Source organism: Lampetra fluviatilis, chromosome 10 (assembly GCF_964198595.1).
Source record: "Lampetra fluviatilis chromosome 10, kcLamFluv1.1, whole genome shotgun sequence".
NCBI lineage: Eukaryota > Metazoa > Chordata > Hyperoartia > Petromyzontiformes > Petromyzontidae > Lampetra > Lampetra fluviatilis.
The window spans coordinates 10,875,064-10,893,817 of NC_136284.1; the positions used below are offsets into that span (position 1 = coordinate 10,875,064).

The 18,754-nt window shown below is 54.1% G+C and overlaps 2 protein-coding genes across 8 annotated transcripts in view; both read left to right on the forward strand.

Moving 5' to 3' along the window:
• Positions 1-16,113, forward strand: part of LOC144934572 (uncharacterized) — a 63,942-nt gene extending 47,829 nt beyond the window's left edge. For 5 of the 7 annotated variants that reach the window (XM_078860514.1, XM_078860517.1, XM_078860519.1 and 2 more), the window contains 2 exons: positions 13,398-13,531; positions 14,182-16,113. In XM_078860514.1, the coding sequence (XP_078716640.1) occupies positions 13,398-13,531; positions 14,182-15,208 (1,161 nt within the window). In that variant the 3' untranslated portion in view covers positions 15,209-16,113. The remainder of the gene's footprint in view (positions 1-13,397; positions 13,532-14,181) is intronic. The other 2 variants (XM_078860516.1, XM_078860518.1) reach the window with 1 other exon arrangement.
• LOC144934571 (uncharacterized) lies at positions 10-13,385 on the forward strand. Its single transcript, XM_078860513.1, has 2 exons — positions 10-1,098; positions 1,338-13,385. Exon 2 carries the CDS (start codon positions 1,338-1,340, stop codon positions 12,249-12,251), a length of 10,914 nt encoding a protein of 3,637 aa, XP_078716639.1. The 5' UTR covers positions 10-1,098; the 3' UTR covers positions 12,252-13,385.
• Positions 16,114-18,754: the final 2,641 nt, after the last annotated feature.

The following is an 18,754-nucleotide window of genomic DNA, read 5'->3' on the forward strand; positions in this document are numbered from 1 at the left end:
GTGGTTACTAACGGCTTCTGTTTGCACCGATTCTAACATGATCAGCAAGATACCAGCGCAGCGGAAAGTAGTTGTCATTCAGCGTTGTTGTTTAACGTAACGCTTTAAATCGTACCGTAAGCGTGGGCTTGCCAGGAATTCACGTTTGCATTTCGGAGATACTTTGTTGTCTTGGCTAGGGTCGGGTAATTTATTTTGTGCTTGAACAGGTATTTTTCTTTTAAATATTTAAGATGAAATTGATCAACTGGATTTTGTCACTTGTTATTGAATTTCTTTAAACTTAAAGTGTAAAACAACCGTGGAGTAATTGTGTTTGCCAATATAAGGGGTTTGTGTGTTTTTCAAATTTGATATAGTACAGTATGAAGGTTTTTGGGCCAAAATGATTGTGACGCGTAAAGTTACATGAAAGAAAGTCCATTACATTTTGGTCGATGAGAATTAAAACATCACAAGCAAAACCCCATAAAAGCATCTATCCCTAGCAAGCCTACTCTACAGTGTACGTCCTAACTTAGCGCAGTCACGTTTTAGATGAGCGCTGGTTCTCGTGTTTAGTTTTAACGCTATGACGTCTCGTTGAGTTGCAGTGTGGATTTTTTGCCGTGTGTGTTTGCAGTGTTTTTTTCTCCTTTGCACTGCTTTTTTATTATCCCTACGCTTCCTTTCCTCCTCCTCCGCTGCCTCTTATTGCATTCTCCTTTTACTATTAAGCCCCCAACTCCAAATGGGACTGTAGCGCCAAACGTTCATAAGCCTTGCGCGGCGGAGCGCCAGGCAACCCTGACCGCCCCCCCCCACCCCTTCTCGGAGTTGCGAGCGGATGGGGCCAGAAGAGGAACCCGGTGAGGGGGTGGGGGGGGGGCAAGGAGAGCAAGCATCAAAACCGATGAGCCAATCCCCGTGTGAGGAGCTCGCCGACGCGCCTTCGAGCCACCAAGCGGAGGGGCGGCTGCGGCTCCCCCTCTAGGCCAAGCCGCTGACGAAGTTGCCTCTAGGCCAAGCTGCTGACGAAGTTGCTTTTTGAGTGCGGCGGCGGTGGAAATCGGAGGGCGTGTGCCGTGTGGGTTGCTCCAACAAGCATGGTGTGTGGAGGTTTGTTTATTCGCCATTTTCAAAGTGACAATTGCTCGTTCGTAAAAAAAAGTGACAATAAAGCGGAAATGTAAAATGTGCATGCTGTGCATGAAACGTTTGCAGTGCAGTGAATGGTCGCATAGCGTACACACACGTCCGCGGAGCATGAAAATTTGACGGCATGCCCTGGAATGAAGAAAACATTGCGTGGGTTTTATCCATGATTTAAAGTTCCAATCTGGTTCTCTCCACTTAAGATGGAACACAAAACCGAAGCCAGTGCTTGGAAATCGCACAGTGTCTTGCGCGCAAGCGTGCAAGTCGCCACATCTGCAGGCGCTGCAACATCGGTTTCCAGCCACAACGGAAGCATGGAAACTCTTCCTCCTCCGCCCAGCGACCTCCTTCACGGCTCCCTCGACTTCCTCCCACCTCCGCCGCCACCTCCCCACCAGTCCAGCAAGTCTCAGACTCCTGTGCGGACCTCGACAGCCGCCTCCCCAGAGCCGGGCTTTTTGACGGTGCCCCAGGAGAGAGCGGCAATGGCACCATCGCCCGAGCCTCACGCCCGTGTTGCCTATCAGCAGCAACGCCAGCTGAACGAACTGCGGAGGCTCTACAAGCACATCCACCCGGAGGTGCGCAAGAACCTGGAGCGAGAGTGCCTGCGTGACCTGGTGGGCTCCTCGCAGGGCGGCGGCGCAGCACAGGCAGGCGACCCGCAGCAGGCACGTTGGCTGTACGAGCAGGGCCTGGCGGGGCCGAGCCCGCCGCCCCCACCACAGGGGGACCGCGAGTGTCTGGAGTGGGACGAGATCCTGCGTGGAGAAGTGCGCTCGATGCGCTGGATGTTTGAGACTCAGCCCCTGGACACGATCCGCGAGCCCAGCACGCCCGACCCGAGCGCTGGCGGTGGTGGCGGTGGTAGCGGCGATCCAATTCCATGCGGCGACGTGCGCTACACAGCGTGGAAGTTCGAGACCCAGCCGCTGGACAGCCTCACCGTTCACTCGGCGGACAAGGCGACAAAGATGCCGGAGCTGGCAAAGGGGGACGTGCGCACCGCCACATGGCTCTTTGAGACGCGGGCCCTGGATGCGCTGAGTGGGGCCGAGGCCACCGAAGACGTGAGGAGCACGGTGACGGGCGGGGACGTCAGCATGGGCAGATACATGTTCGAAACTAAACCAATTTCGTCTTTGGCCCGGTGGGAAGAGGAAGAGTCGGACTTGTTGAAGTTGAAGTCCGAGCTGGAGGAGATTTTGGGGGGCGACGTCCGTAGATCCGTGCAGCTGTTCGAGTCGTACCCATTGTGCGCCATTCGAGACAGCCAGGGCCACGTGCACCGCATCACGTCCGTGCGCAGGGAGGAGGTGGAAGAGTGCAGCCTCAGCGTGGAAGGCTCCGTCAAGTCGGCGCGCTGGCTCTTTGAGACGAGCCCGCTGGACAGCATCAACGCGAGCTCCTCGGAGCTGCGGATCGTGCGGGGTATCTCCATGGAGGACGAGCAGAAGGGCGGCGTGGGCAGAGCCCGGTGGCTTTTCGAGAACCAGTCGCTGGACACGATCAAGGAGGACACGGAGGGTGCGGAATATACGAAGGTGCAGAAGGAGGGGATCGAGGGCTCTGATGTGAAGCGACACCGCTGGCTGTTCGAGACCCACCCAATGGACACCCTGAAAGATATTGCCGATGAGGATCGGCAGCAGAAGGAGGAGGTCATCGGGGGAGATGTCAAGTCCTCCCTTTGGCTGTTTGAGACCAGGCCCATGGATTCATTTGGTACTTTAATGGAGGTGGGAAAGTTGAAAACCGTAGAGACCTCGGCGGACGAGAGAGGTGATGTTCGACATGCAAAGTGGGTGTTCGAGTCGAAGCCGCTCGACCTGATACAAGAGGAGAAAAAGGAGATTGTGAAAACGGTGCAGCGCAGCGGTAGCGAGAGGGGGGAGGTGAAGTCTGTTAAAGAGGTGTTTGAGACCGTTCCTTTGGGATCAATCCAGGACACCGAGAAGATCACCGAGTCGGCAGGCATAATAGGAGGGGATGTGAAGACAACAAAATCTCTGTTCGAGTCCGTTCCACTTTATGCCATCCGGGACAGCTCTGGCTATTACCACCAGGTTCAGACCGTGAGGAGGGAGGAGGTTTCAAGCGGAGATGTGAAGAGCTGCCGCTGGATGTTTGAGACCAAACCGTTAGACCAGTTTGACGAAGAGAGCCTTCAGAAAATCCAAATCATCAAGGGCATTTCCAAGGAGGAGCTGCAGGCGGGTGACGTGAAGACAGCCAAGTGGTTATTTGAGACGCACCCCCTGGACACGATAAAAAACGCAGATGAAGAGAGCGTCACCCAGCAGCGCACGGAGGTTCACCGAGGCGACGTCAGGATGTGTCGCTGGCTCTTCGAAACTCGACCCATGGACGCGCTGTATGAAAAGGTAGAAAAGCGAGAGGGCGAGAGTGAAGAGGAGGTTATGAAGGGCGACGTGAAGACGTGCACGTGGCTCTTCGAGAACCAGCCACTGGACACGCTCGTAGCGGACGGCGTCGCACACAAGCTGCAGGTGCGCTCGCTCAGGCAGGAGGACGTGGAGGGCAGTGACGTGCGCACGCGGAGGATCCTCTTCGAGACCGAACGCCTCGACAGCATCCGCGGCGGCTTCGAGGAAGGGCAGGACGTGAGGCGCATCACCAACATCGACGTGCAGTCGGGCGACGTTTCCCGCGTCAAGTGGCGGTTCGAGAACCACCCCCTCGACACCATCGTCGGGGAGTCTACGGGACAGAAGTTGAAGACGGTGCAGGCGGAGGACATCGAGAGAGGTGATGTGAACAAGTACACGTCCTTGTTTGAAACGCAACCAATTGGAGCCATCGGGGAAGATCCGGACGCGGTGAAGCTGAGGAGGACCGTCACCGACGTGCAAGGGGGCAACGTCCACATGTGCTCGTGGCTCTTCGAGAATCGGCCAATGGGGACCATACGCGAGGACCCAGAGGCGGCACAGTTGGTCGGCATGGTCTCCGACGTTGTGGGTGGTGACGTCAAGAGCGGGCGAGTTGTGTTCGAGACTCGGTCTCTTGATCAGATCCGGGGCGACGGGTCGGACGTGTCCGACGCGACGAAGGAGGAAGTCATCGGGGGAGACGTGAAGTCGTTCACCATGCTATTTGAAACGCAGCCCCTCTACGCCATTCAGGACCGTGAGGGTCACTACCACGAAGTGGTGACGGTCAAGAAGGAGGAAGTGATGCGCGCGGACGTGAGCAGCGCGCGCTGGCTATTTGAGACACGGCCGCTGGACTCCATTGGCGCGGGCCAGGAGGTGCACGTGATCCGTGCGGTCACCCAGGAGGACGTTCAGAGTGGGGACGTTCAAACTGCCCGGTGGCGCTTCGAAACCCAGCCGCTCGATACGATCGCCGAGGACGGGAAAGTGTTGATCAGAACGGTGGACGACGTGCAGGGTGGCAATGTGCAGTCAAACACGCAGCTGTTTGAGTCGGATAGCGTCGATCGTCGGAAGTTCGTCAGAACGGTCAGTGTCAGCGATGTGCAGAGAGGGGACGTCCGGACATCTCGCTGGCTTTTTGAAACAAAAAATATCGACGAAATTGGGGAAAGCGCTTCTGAGAAGCTGGACTTCACCAAAGTTATAAGAGAGGATGTGAAAAGTGGCGATTTAAAAAATTCTCTCTGGCTGTTCGAAAATCATCCCCTGGACAAGATAAAGGAACAAGATGAAGAGACGACTGTCCGGGCGGAAGAGATCCAGGGTGGCGATGTGAAAACCACGACCTGGCTGTTTGAGCGCACCCCGTTGCACAGGCTCGGTGACTCGGGCACGCACGTTGAAAGGCCGGAAATAGTCGGCAAGAACATTCGAGAGACCCTGCGGTCGTTGATCAACTGCAACGTGGTGGATTCTTCTCGTGGGATTTTGCTCGAGTCAAGCGATGTGGGCAATGTCAGAATGGCCATGTATAACCTAATGAACCCAGAGGCTCAGCCCCAAATTCAGAAGGATGAAATAATTCGTGGGGATATGCATAGCATTTTGCAGCAGCTGCTCTCCAGGAAGCGAGAGGACCACCAGAGCATTGTGATTGATTCGGAGGAGAGGGGAAATCTTCGGCAAACCTTAGAGAGGCTGATGCACCAGTCCTCTGAAGCCAGCACCGAGCGTGAAGAAGTAATCCGAGGAGACATCCGCCAAGCGATTGATCAACTTTTCAGTCAAAGCGATGCATCTGGATTGAGGAGAGGCATCCTTATTCAAGAGGGCGAAACGGGCAACGTCAAGATGACCATCTATTCCCTGCTGAACAGAGAAGAGGATTCCAGTCGCAGGGAAGAAGACGTCGTGGCCGGAAACGTCAGGGGGGCGATAAACAGCCTCATGACCTCGGCTCAGAGTGACACTCGCCATCAGAAAGTGCAGCAGGACGAGATACAGGGAGGAAACGTTCAGTTCTTCACAACCTGCATTGAAAGCGGAGCATTGGATTACCTGAAGCTCCTGCAGAAGCAAGGCACCGAGGAGGATGACGACGAATCCACTCGCCGAGCGCAGGAGATCGACATTGTTCCTGGAGACGTCCAGAAAACCAAGCACCTGCTGGAGCTGAGCGCCCAACAAGCTGTGGTTGTCGAAAAAGAAGAGGTAACCAGGGGAGATCTTCAGGCAACGCTTCGATCACTCGAGGATGCCGTCAACACCAAGACATCGGTGGTCAGGGAGGATGTGATGAGAGCCGATCTCCGTGCCACGCTACAGTCTCTGCAGGAAGCCGTGAACACGAAGGTCGAGGTCGCAAAGGAGGACATCGTCAGAGGAGACCTGAGGGCCACTTTGCAGTCCCTGGAGGAGGCTCTGAATGCAAAGGTGGAGTCTGCGAAGGAGGACGTGGTGAGAGGCGACCTTGGGGGAGCCTTGAGGTCACTGCAGGAAGCCCAGCTGGCGGTGAGGGAAATCAGCAGAGAGGAGGTGGTCAAGGGAGACATCCACGCCACGCTGAAGTCCCTGCAAGAATCCATCGACTCCAAGGAGGAAGTTATTCGTGAAGAGGTGGTCAGAGGCAGCATTCGAGATGCGCTGGCATCGCTGCAGGAGGCGGTGAATTCCAAGACGGAAACGGCAGAGAGGGAGGAGGTGGTTAGGGCAGACCTACGCACGATTGTGCGGTCTTTGGAGGAATCCCTCAACTCACAAGTTCAGCTCGCCAAGGAGGAAGTTGTGAGGGGGGACGTTCACGCCGCCCTCCGTTCGCTGGAAGAGGCGCAAAAGGCGGTGAGGACGACGGTCAGAGAAGACATGGTGCGAGGGGATTTTAAGACTGTGCTGCAGTCGCTGGAACGTGCCGTCAATGCCAAGGTGGAGAGCGTGCGGGAGGAGGTTGTGCGGGGCGATCTTCAGGCTGCAATAAGGTCGCTGGAGGAAGCTCAGAACGCACAGGTCGCCGTCGAAAAGGACGAAGTGGTGAAGGGGGACATTAGGTCCATTTTAAGGTCGCTACAAAATGCCGTCACTGCCAAAAGTGAGATTGCAAGGGAGGAGGCGACAAGAGGAGACATCAAGCAGGCGATCCGCTCACTGGGAGAAACAATTAATGCTAAAATAGAGATGGTAAAAGAGGATGTGGTGAATGGAGATGTCCGGGCTGCCCTGCAGTCACTGGAAGAGGCCAAGAATGTGGTGAGAATGACCGGGAGAGAGGACATAGTGAGGGGCGACCTGAGGAAAGTGCTCCAGTCACTCGAAGATGCCGTGAACGCCAAGGTGGAAATGATTAGAGAAGACGTGGTGCGGGGAGACCTCCGGACGGCGCTGAGGTCTCTGGAGGAATCGCAGCGTTCGCAGAGCGCGGTCGAGAGAGAGGAGGTGGTGAGAGGAGACATCAGGAGTATCCTAAGGTCTCTCAACGAGGCCGTTAACTTGAAAATGGACGTGACACGAGAAAACGTCGTTAGGGGTGACATTCAGATGGCGATCCGGTCCTTAGAGGAAGCGATTAATGCTAGGATAATGATGGTTAGAGAGGATGTTGTAAGAGGGGACCTTCCAGCTGCCCTCCATTCGCTGGAGGAGGCTGTGAACGCAAAGATAGAAGTCGTTCGGGAGGAGGTCATCCGCGGAGACCTTCAAGCCGCACTGAGGTCTTTAAACGAGGCCAAAAATGCAGTTGCAGCCAAGGAAGAAAAAGACATAGTCCGTGCAGATCTCCAGACAACTCTGCGGTCACTGCAAGACTGGCAGAAAGGCAGCTTAAAGGAGAGCGATAGAGAGGACGTTGTCAGAGCTGATCTGCAGGCGACTTTGAGGTCTTTGGAAGAAGCGCAGCAGGCTGTGAAGGTCGCTGAGAAAGAAGAGGCGGTGAGAGGGAACTTGAAAGCAGCATTGCAAGGTTTAGAGGAGTCGAAGAAAGCGGTCCGAGAGACTCAGAGAGAAGAGGTTGTCAGAGCGAACATTAAGGCCGCAAAAAAGAGGCTGATCCAGTCGCAGAAGAAGGACATAAAAAGGCAGGTAGATATGGAGGAAGAAATTCAGAATATCCAAAAGCAGGCTTCGCTTGAGCAGACTGATCAGAGTGACCACGAAATATTTCAAAAGGTCGTTCAGAAAGAACAACCTACTTCCACAATCAATGTAGATCTGACCACCGACACCCGTAACACAAAATTGAGCGAGCAAGTTGAAGAAACGAAGCATATTACAAAAGAAGAGGATGCCCTCGTGAAAGGAGTGAAGCCCAAATCTCACCATTATCACAGCCAAAGTGCATCGCGGAAGTTGGGAAAAACCTACGAAATGATCTCCGCAGAAGAATCTGCTCGTCACACTCAACAGCAAACCACGCACAAGAGAGATGAAATGAGCCGACAGGTAGAAGTGCAAATCAAGAAACAGGAGACGGATCAAACAGACAGAACCGCTGGTAAAATAAAGGCTGAGAAGTCTGTGCTGGGAGATGAAAAGGCCAAAAGCCACCTCGTCGGACATTCTCCATCGCAAAGCAAAGTGCAAGTGATTAAAGTTAAAAAGATCCAACCGTTGGCCACCGACACGAATATTGCAGCAAAGCATAACGCAAAATATGAAGTCGATCAGCGGTCATCCATCCAGGGAATCGCAAGTTCCAGTCAACAGCAAATAATTCGAGAGAGCGTTGTTAAGGAAAGCCGTAGGGTTACGAACGTGTCCGAGGAGAGCACGGTCAATGTGAGCCACAAGGAATCCAAGACATCCCACAAAGACACACACAAGGGGACGGAGGAATGCGCGTCGCAGCAGGTAGTCGGCATGTTGTCCTCCTCCGAGCTTCAGCATAAGAGCAAGGCGAACGTTTTTGGAAAAGATGTGAAACAAAAAACCACTGTGAGCCTGCCATTTGGCTACAAAAAGAAGGCCGTGGAGCTGAGCCTGCTGCCTCCGCCACCCCTTCCTCGGCCGGTACCCTTGGCCGAGGAGGAGCTGCCACTTCCGCCACCACCGCCTCCCATGGAAGTGGATATTGACTGCCCTCTGCCGCTGCCTCCGTCTGCGGCCGAGGCCCTTCCGGACGACTTGCCTCTGCCTCCTCCGCCCCCGGCTTTAGTTCCGCAGGCTGCCCCCGTTACCGCCCAGCTATCCAATACCAAGACGCAGTCGAGTCGTGCAGCTAAGAGTTCATTCAAGGTGAAGACGATGAACCTCTCCACTCCACCGCCCTCCCCGTATGGGCCAATACCGTTCAAGAAGAAGAACTACCCGTCCACTCCTGCGTCTCCCTCGACGAGTGCTGTGATGTCGTCATCGTTGATGTCATCGGTTACGATAATTCCCTTGACAACGCAGGTCACTGAGGTAACAAAAGTGAAGATTTCTCCAAAACGTGCCGACGCCAAGATCGACGTGAAGACGGCGACGTCGCTGTCGACTTCGTCGTCGTCCCAGCAACAGAGAAGCTCGACGACGAGCGAGATGCTGGTGCGGACGCGCACGGACACCGAACGGACGCAGAACGAGCACGCACAGGTGACGCAAACGGGGAGCGCACGTGGGGAGTCTAAACAAAAGCAGAGCGTGCAGGTGACGCAAACGGGGAGCGCGCGTGGGGAGTCTAAACAAAAGCAGAGCGCGCAGGTGACGCAAATGGGGAGCGCGCATGGGGAGTCTAAACCAAAGCAGAGCGCGCAGGTGACGCAAATGGGGAGCGCGCATGGGGAGTCTAAACAAAAGCAGAGCGCCCAGGTGACGCAAATGGGGAGCGCGCACGTGGAGTCGACACAGAAGCAGAGCGCGCAGGTGACGCAAATGGGGAGCGCGCACGTGGTGTCGACACAGAAGCAGAGCGTGCAGGTGACGCAAACGGGGAGTGCGCACGCTGGTGCCGTCGCATCGGCGAGTGAAGAGCATTGGGCACGGCCCAGGGTGGCGATTCCGCAGGCCGAACCGAGAAAGCCAAATACTCCCACGCATGGCAGCCTTCCGGTGACCATCGCCATTCCCACGTCTCCCCTGCCGAGACCAAAGAGCGCCAATCGAGGCTTCAAGACGCCTTTAATGATTGCAGAGGAGAACTTCAGGAAGCAGCAGCTAGAGAAGGGAAAGTCCGTGGGCGCCTCCCCTCCAAACTCGTTTGTCGCTGATGCGATGAGCGAGCAACAAGGACAAGTGGTCATCGTCGCACCGCTTGACCAAGACGTGTTGGCCGCTTTCGACGTGTCGTCCGTTTCCAACACGACGGTGAGCAAAGCCACCGTGATGAAGAAAGAGGCGGCGAAGAATATTTCGCAGATACTGAGCCAGCACATGGGCGAACCGAAGGTCGTTTGTGTGACCGAGGACCGGAAACAAAACGTAATTGAGACTCACCCAGTGCCTGAAGTAACTCAAAAACAGGAGCAATCCCACGTTACTTCCACAAGGAAGGTTACTCTGCACAAGAAAGAAGAGGGTCAGCAGAACATTGAGAACAAGCCAAAATCTACGGACAAGCAGGATGAACTTCGCAAGCTTTACCACTTGTCGGAGACCGGGAAACAGCCCCTGCAGCACCAAGTGCAGATCTCCTCGGGCGCGGCTCAACAGCTGCACCAGCAGCAGATGGCGTCGTCATCCCATCGCGTCGTGACAGAACAGCACCACGAGGAGCGTGTCCAAACGTCTCAGCAGTTCTCCAAAACGACGACGCAGACCAAAATCAAACAGCAGCAGCAGACGGAGCACGGCCAGGATGGATTCAAAAACCGAATGACTCCGGAGCAACTTGGCACATTCGAGAAAAAATCTGTCCCTGGCGGGGAGCCTCGAGGTGAGTTCAAAGCCGACAAGCGTGACGCTTCTGCTGGGGGGTTTGCTGGCAAGCGGGAAAAGTTGGAAAATGGGTATAGGGCTGTAAGCGCAGAGATGTTCGGCAAAGCAGAATCGCCGTCTGACGTGATGCTTGAAAGACCCCTAGGGCACAGGATTCGCACCATCAGCATCGGCTCGAGCAAAACGACTCCCGAGCCGCCGGCAAAGACGATCGACTCCAGTTCGATCGCAGAAGAAATGGTAAGTGGCCGACGGTCTGTAGAGGAGAGCGTAGCCTTTCAGCGCCGTGTGACATCTCCGTCTCCCGTCTTCATCACCATCGAGTCCACGGCTCGAAAGCCGACGGACTTTAGACTGCCATTCCGAACCCCTCCGTCTCCTCCGCCTCGTAAGTTCTTCAGCCCCGTGCCGCCGCCTCCGCCCCTAGCCCTCTCCCCGTCCCAGCTGAGCGCCCGCACCCCGTCGCCTCCGTGTCAGCTGTGGGCCACGTCGCCCTCCAACAAGCGGCGCTCGGACCAGCTGACCAAGCTGCGCGACGCGACAAGCAAACTCTCGCAGGGCGTCCCCTCGAGCCCTCCGCAGCTGAGCCTGGGTCACGTGACCACCAAACGCTCGGAGATAATCCCGTCACCGCCGACGCTCCGGAGGCAACTGAATATAGGCGCGGCCGTGCCGGATCTTCCACCCGCGGTCGGCAGGACGCAGGCACCTGGGGCTAGCGAGGCAGGATCTCCCCTCACGCCGGGCAAAGTGAAAGACATCAAGGGCATGTTCGAAGAGGCAAAAAGAATAGAGGATAATAGAGCATATGTCCGCAAGGAGCCGATAGGTATCTCTGAACGTTTGGCGCCGGAACCAGATTGCACCGGCACGCCCAGTCCAAATCCTCCAATTACTCCTTCTCCACATCCTTCAGCACAAAACGAAATGCCCAGAGTAGACTTTACGGGACTTGTTCACAGATTTGAGAGCCCAGAGCACACCGTTTACACCCGTAAAGACCCCATCGAAATCCCCGAGCGTTTGGGGAGTGACAGCGAGGATGAGTTGATGCAAAAGAAAGGGCAGCTGGAACAAATCCCCACCATTGACATGAAGTCCGTGAGGACCAGGTTTGAAGGCAGCACCCAGAGCAGAGTGCAAGCGTCGGCCTCGTTCCAAAGTAGCTCGCACAGCAGCAGCAGCAGCAGCACGGTGCTTAAGCAGCAGAGGCAGGCGGCGGGACATTTCGAAAGTGACTTCCGAGGGTTCGAAGGCGATGTTAGCGACCTCTCCGACGGCTCCCGTAGCAACACTCCCCAAAAAGGCCCACTGAGCGACCGAGCCCTACACAGCCACCACCAACTGCCACAAGCCCGGCCCACGAGCCAGCAGAAGAACCCGCCGCACGTCGTTGCCGACACGGCCGAGAGGTTGAGCGCTCGCGGCAAGAAAACGTCCGCGGTGGCGGTAGCGGTCGCGGCGACATCGTCGGCGTCGAATCCTCCCGGGCGGCAAAAGCCCCCAAAGTCAGAGACCCCCATGCAACCATTCTCCCCTCCCTGCTATGAGGACGCGGTGACAAGGAGAGCGCGCGACCTCCGTGGAGAAACGGCCGTCTCATCCGCCTCAGAGCAGCTAACCGAGAGTCACACGTCCCTGCTGAGGAGCATGGCAAACGACCTGAGCAGCCTGGAGCAGAGCCTGCAGGAGGCGGAGCGAATGCTGTGGAGCCTGGGTGGTTCCTCGGAGCAGGCGGCTAGCTCCGCCGCCGCCGCCCCCCCTCCCGCAACTGCCAGCCTAGCGGCAAGTCTGTCGGCTGGCCCAAGGCCCGAAGCCAGCTTGGCTTCGTCTCGGATCGCCCCCAAAACCACCGGTAACATAAGACTGTGAGCGGAAGAGCATGAAACCCGTTGGGTGCTGCCTCCCGGGGCTGTCCTCCCCCCTCCTCCCCTCCCCCCAAAAAGGCTGACGGCATGACGAGGATAGGTCTAACGTTCACGGCACCCGGCGATTACTGCTTGCTGAACTTTCTCTTTTATCGAAGCTCCCTATATATATTCTTTTCCTTTTTCGTGCATTGCTTTGCCGTCTTGGCTTGGTCTGCTGCCGCTTGTAGTGAACTGCAGGCGCGGTCCAGTTGTCTTTATATACTGCTTTTGTTACGTTTTGGTTTGACCCAGTAGTTGTAGTCGACTGTGCAATGTGATGGATGGATGTAGTTTGTTGCGGATTTTGTGCGAGTGCATTGTGTTGTCAAATGTAATTTTTGCTGTAACTGCAGTGGTTAAAATGACTGTCTCATTCACACTCCCAGAACGTTTCTGTCATATTTATAAATTTGTAATATTTTAAGTTGGTAGTTTTTGTTCGTTCCATAACTGGGAAATATAACCCTGCAATAAGTTAATGTAAAAAAACGGAACAATTTTTTTGGTTGCATTTTATTCAACACAACTGTAGAATATCATCCAAAAACATGGCAAAGGTTATCCCCTAATATTTAACTTAATATGCTATTTAGACATTCCGTATATATTGTATAAATCGACATGAGAGAGCAGTTGCGCAGTAGGTTTCCGTGCACCGCGCCACAAACCTGGTGAGCCAAATTCGATTCCCGGCCACGGCTAACGTCGGTGGCAAAGTGATGTCTGAATCGGTCTTTTACCGGGGGCCCCCTTTTGTCAACTCTCACCCCTTACCCAAAATGGCTAAGTATGACCAAACAACCCCAGTGACAGGCATTCAACAAATGGCCGCATATGAACTAATTCTAAAATAAACATCCGTGCTTGTGTCGTCTTTAAAATATGTTTTTTACGTTGAAAAAACAAAAGGATAATAACAATGATGATGATAGATGGACTGGTTTAAACAGTCATGTGTTAGCGATTTGAGCGGTGGGAATGAGACTCTGCCACTGCTACCACGTGGCTCCGGTGGCTGTGGTTGGCGCTCGCGCTACCGTGTGTCCCAGCGCCCACGGGGGGGGTGGGTCGCCCTCGTTAACGCTGGCGCGCGACTGATCCCCGGCAGAAGTTCCAGTCTCAACCAAAAGAGGTCTGCACGGGCTGTCAAAAGACAGTCTATCCCATGGACCGGCTGGTGGCCGACACAAGGGTCTACCATAGGCTCTGCTTCCGCTGCTACCACTGTTCAACCTCGTTGAGGTGAGGGGAACCCGCATCGTTTTGCTTTAAACAACCGACAACCACACCAACCACAACAACCACAACAACCACAACAACAACCGCAGCCGCCACTCGCCATTGAAGCCGCAGAGACGTCGCCGCGGCACTTGTGCCAGGCTACGTGAAGGGTCGAAGGGCTTTGCTTGCAAGCGGTCTAAGAACAGGCCATTGGTTTACACAGTTGAGTTAACTGTACACAACTGATGCTCGCACACACACTATTTTGTAAAAAAAAAAAATCCGTATTTTTTTTTTCTAATTGCGTCATTCGCTTCATGCGACAAGACGAGAAATATCCGTTTGGAATCCGTCATACCCCTAGTTGACAAGCACCCACACACACACATTTAATGACATCTCATTTTCAATTACCGTGCTGTTTGTAAGATTAGCCAAATATGGGGGTGGGCTGGGGTGGGGTGGGGAGGAGGGGGAATATTTTCAAACACCCGCCAATTAAATTAACCATCGGGGGACATTGGTGCTATTAAAGCGTGATCATCAGACTGTCCTTTCCTGATGCGCCAGTCTTAATCCATTGTGTCCTGTTCCACTTGTAAGCCAAGGTTTGTGTCGTTCTCTTTACGTGTTACGATCCTCATTGATCACGTCTTTTTCTGCCTTTGCAGCCTCTGTAGCTATGCATCTCTCCATGGAAACGTTTACTGCAAGCCGCATTTTCAACAACTCTTCAAGGCCAAGGGAAATTACGACGAGGGCTTTGGCCGCAAGCCACACAAGGATCTCTGGGCCCAAAAGGAGACCCCCAGCAAATTCGCATCCTCCGATTCGTACTCCGGCGACGCGGCCGACGAGGATGATCCCCCGCACGACGACGACAACAACGACGACATCGACGCTGCTCCCCGCTCGCTGCAGAATTCCCTCGCTGAGCCTACCAAGGAATCGGAGAAACCCCTCCTGCTTGACCTGCCTGCCAGAGCTGACCGGAGCTCGCTCCCCAAAGATTCGACCGAAGACGCGGACGAGCCCGTGCCAGGCAAGGCGTCGCCCGTGCACGCCAGGGAGCGGTCGTTCCAAAACCCCGACGTCTCGCCGAGCTCGGGTGGCCGAGTGGTCGACTCGTCCGGAGAAATTGTGGAAAAGTCCAAATTGAAGACCACTTGGCCACCGGAGAAGACCACCGAGAAGAAAGCTCCCGCCGTGGAGGAGGACATCAAGATCGTCAAGCCCACATGGCCTCCCAAGGGGGAAGCGAGGAAGACGGAGCCTCCGCTGTCGCCCACGCTCACGATGAAGAAGATTGGCGACCTGCCCATTAACAGATACTGCGAGAACACCGAGAGCAACACCAAGAAGGCGGGCCAGGTCAAGTACGAGATCCTGGACGAAGAGATGCCCTCCGGCATCTTCAGCAAGATGGTGGGGAAGCTGAGGGAGATCGCGGAAGACGGGGGTGCCTACAGGGTGCGAGACGGCGCCTCCAATAGCCCCTCCGATCATGGCGCGCAGAAAAAATGCGACAAGGCCTCCCCTCTGGGCGCCCGGAATGGAAAGTGCGAGCCCGACGACTGTGAGAACGAGGATCCGGAAATGTCTGCGGGCGAGACGCGGGATGGCGACCCGTCTTCGCCGATCTACGAGTCGGTTGATGGCGTCGAGGCAGTGGAGAATAACGGCTTCGGGGAGGACTAGCATCGTCCTGCGTCGCACCGTCGCCCTGCGTCGCACCGTCGCCCTGCGTCGCACCGCCGACGTCACTTCCAGTGTCTCTACAAGCCTGCACGGTGTTGCTGATCATGTTGTCATCTCAGGGTGGGCACCGCGGGCAGACGTCGCGATTGTTCCCCGCTTGGCTTTTCACGTCGACGGAGCTCGTCGGTGCTTACGAGGTGGATGCTTGCAGTTTATTACAAATGATGATAATGGTAATGTTTTTATGGAAAAAAAATCTTACCGCTTTGTTTTTAATCCGTGATTGCATTGACGGTGAATAGCTTACGAATATTTAGTCACATTCTCAAAATAATTGTCGTAATTATTTTCTTTGTCCCACAAGATGTTGAAAATGCAGCAGGGTCCATATTTAATCTTTTTTTAATGAAAGAATTTTACTTTCACGATGAGGCCTTTGACAGCAATGTTAATTTTTTTTTAACTCTTTTGACCGATCGGCTTCTTCCATGGGAAGGTGCATATGCCATTCGCAGTCGTGCGCCGGGATCCACACGTCCGCGTAAAACGACGCCAGTGAGGACAGCGTCGTCACTCGGCCGTCTATTGTGGGGTTTATACGTACGTAGTTTTAGTTGGGATTTCGTTTGCAATCTTTGCACCTGGAGTGCACTGTCTTTCCCCCTCCCCTCCCCCGACCCCCCCGGCATGAATTGCAACGGTGTGTGTGGATTTTCAGGCTTCTGTCGTTCGATGACGCTCACGCTTGTCGTTTTTAAACCCAGTTTGTAAACGTTGCACAAATTTAGTACCGGGAAGAAAAAAAATCGTAATCTTAACGTTAGCATGTGCAAGATATCTTAGGAACAATGATGACTTTGCTTTACAACACGCAGTATTAAATAAACATGTTTCTTTATACACAGCACCGTGATGATCTCTTCCTTCGTATGGTGGGGGATGCGAATGGATCTTAATGGAACGTACAAGTCGTAGCGGAATGCACAGGTATATCCGAATGGGGGTGAAACAAAAAAAAAGGTGGCTAAGTGGCTCGGAGTTTAGAGCCTTGAGCCGCCACTGCTGAGAACTGCTGAGTTCATATCCAGGTGGCAGCCGCCTGTTTCCTAAGCCGAGTTCTCAAGTGGAGCAAGTTGATTGGTCTCGGTCCCAGTCCACCAATGGCTGCACAAACAAAACATGGCGTAAAATTAATTGGTAATGCACTTCATTTCCCATAATCACATCTCTGATATTTAAAATATTGGTTTATCAGAGGTCGCTTTCACGGATCTCCGAGGTCATTCCGTGATGTCCATCGTCAGGTAGTATTTTCTACCATCTTCTTAGTTCTTTCGGTAAAGTCACGTAGAAGGGAAATAATAAAATAATAAAAATAAAACATAATAAAATACAATTCTCACGACGTTTCGGCCACAACGCAAGCAGCCGTCCTCAGGTGAATAGCAGGGCTGTCGGAAAGACAGACGTCTTCAGACGCTGTCTTTACCGAAAGAACCAAGAAGATGAATCCCTGCAGTCACGAAGCTTTAAATCGAAATATTTTCTACTACTGCATTGGGAGGTCCGAATTGGATGCTTGGTCTCGTGACATAACGACGATCGTGAAATGCGGTGAAAGGGGCAAACCCAGTAACATTGGCCCAACGTTGAATGTTTACGAACAATTTCACGGACGTACGTTGAAATTCCTTCGTGCTGTACGTAGCCAACCGTGCTAATCGGAGATGCGACAATACCGCGTTGTCCTGTCTACGCGCGGGCGCTCGTGTACAACCCCCACACACAGGAGGAGTCTGGCTAGGAGCGCACGCGGTGTGCAAGGCCCCCCCCCCACACCACTCGCCCGGCTGCTGCAGTGCTCCCAACAAACACAAAAGCCATCAGCCGCGTGCGCGACTGCTCCCTTCCCTCCGAACGATTCGTCTTGACATTCGTACGTGTGATGTTGGACTTGCGACGTAGTCAGCCGCGCTAAATTGAAGGTGCCGAGGGTAGGACGACAAACGACAAAAAGAGCAGTGCTTGAAAGAAGTGAGTTTTCAATTTTTTGATTTCAAAGTGCGTAGCTCCAGTGATATCGGAAGGAAGAGCGTTCCAGACGGCCGCAGAAGCACATCTGAAAGCGCGCAATGCAGGTGCCCTCCTCCCGGGGAAGGACACTTGGGGACAGCCGCCCCAACCCCGCCTTTATTTTTGCGTGTGCGCGTGTGTTTGCAATGCGTTCCCGGAATTACAGGTGGCCCGTTAAACCAAAGGGGTGTTTCTCTTCATTAATTAACCTCAACCCAGGGTGGGGGGGGAGGGGGGCGGAGGAATGTCTCTTCATTAACTCCACACAGAGGGGAGTGTCTCGGTGCAGGGTGTAAACACGGGGCAGGCATTGCGGAGATTGGTCCGGCAAGGCTCTTCGGCGGGGCGCTAACTGCCCGGTTAATCATACACGCAACGGCGACACTGGCGAATATTTCTAAGAAAGTCAAACGGAGGGGCGTCCGGCAACGGTTTAAGCACGTGACCTCGATGGGTCATCTGTGCTGCCCCCCCCCCCCAACTCTCCTCTCCTTGCTGATAAACTCTTTAAAACTGCCTTTAAAACAATACTTTTTATTAATCACCAGTGGGTGGGAAGCGTCGGTTTGCACACTGCACTCTGTGGACCTGGCAACCCGAGTTCGATTCTTGACCACCGCTTTGCCAACCCGCACTGACCAACACGGTGAGGTATGGTCACGCAACCTCAGTGATTAACGCAGTGTGGGGGAGGTCCTCATCCAGCAGTGGATTTTAGAACTCTCCACATCGTGACCTACGAACCTCCTCCTCTGTACCCAGGACCAGGATCGCCACTGGGGGGGGGGGGGGGGGGGGGTGGGGGGACATGGTGCTCAACGCTTCAGGAGTCTCTTGTTGTTTAGTTTGTTTTTAAGGCCTTACAGCTAAGGTTGACCACGTTGATTCCACGTTGACCACGTTGATTCCACGTGGTCGACCACGTTTACTCAACCAAGGTTGACCATGTTTATTCATTAAGCTCTATACTCTTTGGTTCTTTCGGTAAAGTCACGTAGATATAAAATAAAATATACCTACGTGACTTTACCGAAATAACCAAAGAGTATTGATTCCTGCAGTCACGAAAGCCTCAAATAAAAATCATTTAAGCTCTGTCTGCCCATCTGTCCGTACATAATTGGGGGGACGGAAGGTGAAAGGGGGCACGGTAACTCTTGTAAGGGTAATCCTGTACGAACGAAGCAGTGGAAGAGTCGTGTTGCTATCAGGGACCTACCCTATTGAAGCCTTACATAATCCATACACGCAGCCAGATTTATCCCCCCCCCCCAACTTATTAATGCGTAATCAATGTTCTAACGTGTTTGATGAAACAAGCTGATTCAATGGTTCAGTGGCCGGGCGGCTCAGCGGTCCAAGCCCTGGAGCCAGCAGCGCTGGGCTCGTTGCCCTGAATTTGGTTCCATCCACCCGTGGTCAAAACTGGGTCCGAGGGTGAATTGAGCCAATGGTGTCTCGGCGTGGTCTCCA

Excerpts from the sequence above, each read along its gene's own strand:
- LOC144934571 (XM_078860513.1), top strand. The coding sequence starts at position 1,338 with ATGGAACACAAAACCGAAGCCAGTGCTTGGAAATCGCACAGTGTCTTG.